Below are 7,238 nucleotides of genomic sequence, written 5' to 3'. Positions count from 1 at the left end.
ATCCCTTCCGATGGTCGGGAGAAACCAATATGAATATGAATATAATAACAACACTTTATAATGGCTACCATCCATGGCAACGAAACAGTGCGGCTATTAATCTGTGCCATTGACTGCTTTTCCGACACAGCCAAGCGCATTCTAATTTTTGAAACCGAACCCCGCACCATCTTGACATTACTGATATTCCCTTCTCCAGGGACATTCTTTATGCTCACTTTATTAAAGAGAAGACTCCACCTCCCAGCCTTCAAAGACTACGGACTCGCCCCTTCCCTCCTCACCTATCTCCAACAAGCCTCCCTCCACACCCCCACCTCCGTGCAGCACCACGCCATTCCATCCCTCCTCTCGCCCCACCACAACAACTTCGTCCTCACCGCGCAGACCGGGACCGGCAAGACCCTCGCCTTCCTACTCCCCCTCTTCCACCAGTTGAAGACCATGGAAAACTACTACGGCTATGCTTTGACCCGGCCCCGCCGGCCAGCCGCTATCATTCTCGAATCATCGCGAGAGCTGGTCGGTCAGACTGCAAGTGTGGCCAAACAGATCAGTCACCATTGTCGGCTGAAGATTGGGGAGGTGGGGGTGCACGGGATGAAGAGGGACGCGACCGAGTTGGAGGAAGGGGTGGACATAGTGATCGGCACTATCGAGGCAGTCAACCGCAGCTTAAAGAAGTAGCTGCTGCTGTTGTCCTCCAGCCAGCTGCTCGTGATCGACGAGGCGGACACAGTACTGGACAGCGGCAACTAGAAATTTCTGGGGGATCTGCTCAAAGGCTTCAAAGGCAAGCAGGTGGTCGCACTCAGGGAGAACTGCTTCGTGCCCAAGGTGGTACTGGTCAGCGCCACCTACACCGGCAAGCTGCACAGCTTCCTGGAGTCCGCTTTCTCCCGGTACTTCGACTACCGGGAGGGCAGCGCCACTCCGATGGAGTTTAGTCTGGCGAAAAAGCATTTCTCGGTAAAGAAGCTGGTGAGCAAGCAATCGCACCTGAACCTGGAGAGCATCTCACACGAGTTCATCCACTGCAAAACACTCGACAAGCACCAGCCACTCCTGCGGGTGCTCAGCGATTCTCTCAAGGCCGGGGCTCTTTCAGTCATAGTGTTCTGCAACTCAGTCAGTAGCGTCCAGAGTCTCGAGTTCTTCCTGGCTGACCACGCAGTGTCTTGCGTCAGCCTGCACGGAGACGTCCCCAAAAAGGTGCGGGAAGCCAACTTCACTCGCTTTAGGACAAGAGCCGTCAAGGTCATGCTGGCCACCGACCTCGGCTCGAGAGGATTGGATTTCCCCTCAGTGAGCTGTGTCATCAACTTCGACTTCCCGAAGAGCACTTCAGACTACCTGCACCGGGCGGGCAGGACGGGCAGGGCAGGCTGTGCAGGAACTTGCCTCTCGTTGTACCACAGTAAAGACCTGCCCGTGATTCGATAGCTGAAGCAGTCGTATGACTCTCGCAAGCCCCTGGACATCCAGGGTTCAGCTTATAGTCTAAAGCAGGGTCCCAGTAGTGTGCAGGGCCGACCGAGCGGACTGGCGAGGACAGGGAAAGGCGTCAGGCGAGTGCAGCCAAGCAGACGTAGACAAACCCGCTGATGTATTACACTCCTATATTCATGCTGTCATTGAAACCCGAGGTGCTTCCAGAGTAGAACTCGGCCGTCGCTCCCTCCTACAGCCAGGTACTCGCCCTCTGAGCTCATGCTCACCGCCATCACTTCCTCCATCTGCAACCTGCTCTCCACGCTCACCATACCCGCCCGGATGTCTACCATCCTTAATGTACCCTCAGCCCCTCCCGCAATTAGAAAGCCGCCTGCTGGGTAGAAAGTCACATCGTTGATACCGATCTTTGACGGGATGGAGAGGACAGGGCGGGTCGCCCTGATGTCATACAGGTAGATGGATCCGTCGGCGCTTGAGCTGGCGAAGACTTTGCTGCTGCGAGGCCAAAAGGCCAGGCCGGTTATCGGCCCTGTGTGCTCATCCCGCTGGAAAAAGGTGGTTTGGCGGTCGATGTCCAAGAGGAAGGCACGGCCCTTCAAGTCTCCGGTGAGGAGGAGCGCATCAGCAGCGGGAGTGTGGTCGAGGGCAGATATTTCTGCGCTGTGGTAGGCGAAAGAGTGCTGCCTCTAGAGTCCTCGCGACCGCACTCCGAGCAGGTTCGTGTTAGCTAGGCCGAAAAAGATCCGTGTGAGCAAGCTACGTTTCATCGTCATTCGAAAACGTAGCGCACCGCACTGGCGAGTCCAGCTCGAAGGCGAGGTCGGGCTCGTATCTCCGCAGGTCCATCAGCCGGCACATCCCCGAAGAGTCGCCAGACAGCATCATCGCGTGAGAGTGGCTAAAGGCGAGAGCGAGGACCATTTCGCGGTGGTGGGAGCAGAGGAGTTTGGAGGAGAGGGGGTGGACGGGCTGAAGGAAGGAGACGCCTTCCTAGAGGCCGACGGCGAGGTGGGGGAAGCCGGGCAGGAAGCGGAGGGCCAGGACGGCGGACTCGCAGCAGAACCCGCCTCGCATCGCATAATCCATATGAAATAAAAAATCCCTGCCGAGGTGCTCCAGAAGCAGATCCACACCATGCTCTTTGGCCTCAAGCCCGACCTCACTGCCCGCCTCAAGCGCAAGCCCCAGCTCTAACACACCCGCGTCAGGGCCCTCTACGCCGCTTCTGCAGGCGCCTTCTTCAGCAGGACTGCCGCCTGGCTGCTGCTCGGCCAGGACCGGGGAGTCTTCTTTGCGGAAATGCTACGAAGCTTGATCTCCTTCTTCTAAGCCAACCTGAAGTACCTGGGGATGATCCGGAAAGACAGCCAGCTGATCTGGCGGCTGAGCGGAGTCCTGCCCTCTGTGGCCATGCTGGCGGCAGGACCCTTCCTCTCCTACCGCACCCTGCACGCCGATTCCCTCACTGAGCCCATGGTCGCCCTCGGAAGCTTGCCCTTCGCCTGCATCGGGGCTGGGCTGCTAATTTAAACTTACTCCAACAGGGAAAAGCTCAAGTAGAGGGACCTGGAGGCCTGGCTGCGGCTGGCGATGGGTTCCTCGCCTCTAGTCAGCGAGGGACTGGTGTGGTGTGGATACGGGTGGTGGGCGAGTTTGCTACCTCTGGTGCAGGCAGGGTACATGGCCGCAGTGGGCATCCGGAAGACGGCGAAGGTGGGGAGCGAGCTGGTAGGGGACAAGGCGATCGAGCAGGTGTCGGTGAACAAGGTGCGGGAGCTGATCCTGCAGAACGACTACATGAAGGTGGTCAAAGACATCAAGTCGGTCAAAGAAAAGCATGAGGACTTCATCTTCAGTTGCCACGTCAGCTTCGACATACATAAGGTCAACCAGCACGTCCGCTAGGAACTGCACTAGGAGGCCGACCTCGTCACCATGATCCCTGAGGAGCGCAGGGACGTCCAGAAGAAGGCCCTCAACACCCTGGTTGCCAAGGTGCCTAGCCGTGTCCTGGGCAAGGTCCGTGCTGAGCTGAGCCACGTCGAGAACTCGATCACCAGCGAGTACCCGAACTGCACCCGCATCGACCTGTAGATGCAGCATACGGAGGAGCTGGAGTCGATGACAAACGACGACTAGGAGGACGCGCGCGTGATGGAGCAGTAATTGTAGGTTCGGGACCTGAAAAAGCTGCTGATGGAGGAAGAGTGGCTACGAAATGAGATCGACCGGCGGTACTAGTCCTCGGTGGATACCAAGGCGTGGTTCGAGGCCCACTCGGCCCGCTAGATCTGGAGGGAGGCTACCCTCAAGGACGAGAGTTAGTGAGGTAGGATCTGTGTCGGGCTTTGGGCAACTCCTTTCTAGACCAATAAATTATTAGCAATAATAATGTGGATTTAATTGTCCGACTATCCCAAGAGCACGCCCCACAACTGTCTGTGCAGGACCGTAGGCACATGCAGAGGTCCTTTCTGCGAGTGCTTCTAGTCCGAGTCACCCTGCTCCTACGAGTGCTGTCCAGAGTGCTTCCGCCGCAACCAGCACGCTCACTCCACCACACTCTCCTCTCCGATCGTCGGCGGCGAAGAGCCCAGGCCATTCTTCAACTCGCTGAGTGAGGCGAGCGTGTCGTGCAGGTGTCCGCGGAATGAGTGCACGAAGGAGTACTGTGGTTGTTTCAAGAGCGGGCGGAAGTGCTGGGGAGGGTGCAAGTGCGTGGGGTGCCGGAACGGGGAGAAGGGGTCGGAGAGCAGTTCCTCGGAGGAGGCGGAGTCGGTGTCGAAGCTGCACATCGTGCTGGTTTGAATTCTGACTGTGACTGTGCGATGAATAATGGCCACTCCTTTTATTTCCAGATCAACCAGTCTAATATTGATATCATGGATCGCTCCCAGCTCACCATCAAGGCCGTCATCGGCTTCACTGGCGCCACGCCCCACGCCCTCCTCCTCCACCCCGACAATACTCACCTCATCTACCCCCTTGGCTCGGTCATCGTCCTCCGCAACGTGGTCGAACGTTCGCAGACCTTCCTCCGGGGGCACGACAACCAAATCACCAGTCCTTCACTCACCAGCCATCGTGAACTCCCGCTCGGGCAGACTCATCGCCTCAGGACAAAAGACCTTCATGGGGTTCCAGGCAGATATCATTCTATGGGATTTCGCGACCCGGGGATTGCTCCACCGATTGAAGTTGCACAAGGTCTAGATCCGCAGCCTTTCCTTCAGTCCTGACGAGGCGAGTCTGGCATCGCAAGGGGGACAGGATGACAAGAACATGCTCGTCATCTGGGACTGCGTCTCTGGACGGGCCCTCTACGGCTCGTGCAACAAAGAGACCGTGGTGGAGACCCGCTTCTTCAACCAGCGGGACGACAAGCTGATAACGGTGCAGGAGAGGGGGATGCAGATCATGGCTGTGGACAAGGTCAACAAGAAAATCATCGACCAGAACGTCAAGTTCTCGATGATCAAGCGAGTCTTCACCTGCCTCGCCATCGACCGACAAGACCTCTTCTGCTACGTCGGATCACAGACTGGCGACATCTTCGAGGTCAGCATCGAAAACGCCTGCTACATCCGCATCGGCCCACTCAAGCGCCTGTTCAGTCTAGGCATCACCGTCCTCACCATCATGCCTTCCGGAGACCTCATTGCTGGAGCCGGAGATGGGAAGCTCGCCAAAATCGCGATCCGCAACCTCGCAATCAAAGCGGAGAGCGAGGTGCTCGGATCCCCGACCTCGATCGCAATGACCGGGGACTGTGCCAACTTCTTCTGCGGGACCAGCCAGTCCAACATCTACTGGATAGATTCGACAAAGCTCGAGGCGGAGCTAAGGAACACCTGCCACTCTTCCCGGATCAACGACATCGCCTTCCCCGCCGATTACTCAGATGTGTTTGCCACCTGCGCCCTGCACGACATCCGCATCTGGAACACTAACAATAGGCAGGAACTGCTCCGCATCCAGGTGCCCAATTTGGAGTGCCACTGCGTGAGCTTCAGCAATGACGGGAAGTGCGTGATCTCGGGCTGGTCAGACGGCAAGTTGCGAGTGTTTTTTCCCCAGAGCGGCAAGCTCAAATTCGTGATCAACGATGCGCATGTCCACGGCGTAACGGCAGTGGCTCCCGCCAAGAACAACGAGCGCATCGTGTCTGGGGGGAGTCAGGGCGAGATTCGCATTTGGAAGATCGGGAAGCAGACGCAGACCATGGAGGTGAGCATGAAGGAGCATCGGGGGAGGGTATGGTCGATCCAGCTGACTGCAGATAACGAGCAGGCAGTCTCCTCCTCCTCAGACGGTAGCTGCATCATCTGGAACCTCAGGTCGCATACTCGGTTGCTCTGTCTATTCGAGTCAACCATCTTCAAGCAGGTGCTCTACCACCCCGACGAGTCGCAGCTTCTGACTGCGGGGTCCGACCGCAAACTTACCTATTGGGAGAAGTTTGATGGCCAGGCCATTCGCTCGCTCGACGGTTCCGAGGACAAAGAGATCAACACGATAGACATCACGAGGGAGGGCGAGCACTTCGTGTCCGGCGGAGAGGACAAGGCTCTCAAAGTTTGGAGCTACGACGAGGGAGCCTGCATCTTCGAGGGGGTCGGGCACTCGGGCGGCATAACGAAGGTGAAGTTCAGTCCGAACTAAAAGCTGATCGCTTCGGTAGGGTCGGAGGGGGCAGTGTTCCTGTGGGAGATGCCGGAAGAGATATACAAGAGCCTGAAGGAAGGCGTGGTGCCGACACTGTCGAAGGGCATGACTCGCAAATGATGCGTTAATTGTTGTGATAATACCATGGAGAATAGACAAACGAATAAATTGAGCAGAATTAATATAAAAAATGGACTCTCAGATCGCCAGGGACTTTATGGTCCGCCTTCAGCAAATCACCCGCGTCTATCTCCGCATGACTACGCGGACGCACTCCATCGAGCCACTTCCCTCCTCCAAGCACTCTCCCACCACCCTCTCCCTTCCCAACACCAGAACCCACTCGCCCTCGAAATCCTGTCCTTCAGAGGGCTCGTCCTCACAGCGCTGCTTCGATACGGGTAAGCCGAATAGGACTTGCGACGGTGCGAGGAGATGGACGGGCTGCACCTGGGGAGTGCGTTGCGGCGACTGAAGCTTTTCCTGAGGACAAATCAAGCAGAGAAGGCAATGAAGGAGATGCCTAACACTACAGCCGTAGCGCAAGGGATAATAGCTATAGTAGCTTGAATAGTTGATTACCCAGGCGCCTCAGCCGGTCAATTACCGGCTCAAGAATAAGCTGTCCGAGCTGCTATGTTAGGACGACGAGGAGGCGCTGTTCAACTCCCAGTTCTCCAGAGTCGTCCGCATCGACGTACCAACTTAGCGTTGTTCCAGTGGCGGCAGGCGGGTCGATTTTGGGAAGGACACTATAAAGGTTGTCTCCAAGCAGGCACAGGAACTAGCTCCAAGGCCAGTCCCGCAGATTCCTGCGGATGTGCTCGAGTAGCACAGACTAATGAAATAGTACCTGAAAGGGCTGTCTGTGCCCTAACCTCCTCGGCTGATCGACTCGCAAGGACAGGGCCTGAACAGATCGATCCTCAAGACCTCATCCTACAGTCATAGTTCGAACGTACTTCCTCCCTGCGATCTTATGACGTTCGATGTCTCGAAAGTGCTGAACATCGACGGAGCACCTCGGCAGTCCTCTCGTTCAGTGAAGATGGGAGAGGCTTGGGAGGAGTCTACTCTGTGCTCGTACCAGGCAAGGACGGAGCCATCAAAGTCTATCT

At 56.8% G+C, this 7,238-nt stretch overlaps 3 protein-coding genes across 3 annotated transcripts; 2 read left to right on the top strand and 1 right to left on the bottom strand.

Moving 5' to 3' along the window:
* Positions 1-210: 210 nt before the first annotated feature.
* LOC148057805 (putative ATP-dependent RNA helicase DDX28) lies at positions 211-1,443 on the top strand. Its single transcript, XM_087782742.1, has 2 exons — positions 211-683; positions 816-1,443. The coding sequence occupies exons 1-2, from the start codon at positions 211-213 to the stop codon at positions 1,441-1,443; spliced, it is 1,101 nt and encodes a 366-aa protein (XP_087638868.1).
* Positions 1,444-1,631: 188 nt separating this feature from the next.
* LOC148057804 (uncharacterized) lies at positions 1,632-2,376 on the bottom strand. The gene is made up of 2 exons (XM_087782741.1): positions 2,251-2,376; positions 1,632-2,141 (listed from the first exon to the last, which is right to left on the bottom strand). Exons 1-2 carry the CDS (start codon positions 2,374-2,376, stop codon positions 1,632-1,634), a joined length of 636 nt encoding a protein of 211 aa, XP_087638867.1.
* Positions 2,377-4,337: 1,961 nt separating this feature from the next.
* Positions 4,338-6,240, top strand: LOC148057803 (uncharacterized). Its single transcript, XM_087782740.1, is given in 2 exon segments — positions 4,338-4,532; positions 4,534-6,240. Coding segments are annotated over 2 exon segments (1,902 nt in total).
* The last annotated feature ends 998 nt before the right edge of the window (positions 6,241-7,238 follow it).

The sequence above is a fragment of the Callionymus lyra genome, unplaced genomic scaffold, assembly GCF_982586985.1.
Source record: "Callionymus lyra unplaced genomic scaffold, fCalLyr1.hap1.1 HAP1_SCAFFOLD_581, whole genome shotgun sequence".
In the NCBI taxonomy this organism is placed as follows: Eukaryota; Metazoa; Chordata; class Actinopteri; order Syngnathiformes; family Callionymidae; genus Callionymus; species Callionymus lyra.
This window is presented reverse-complemented; position numbering and strand designations above follow the sequence as displayed.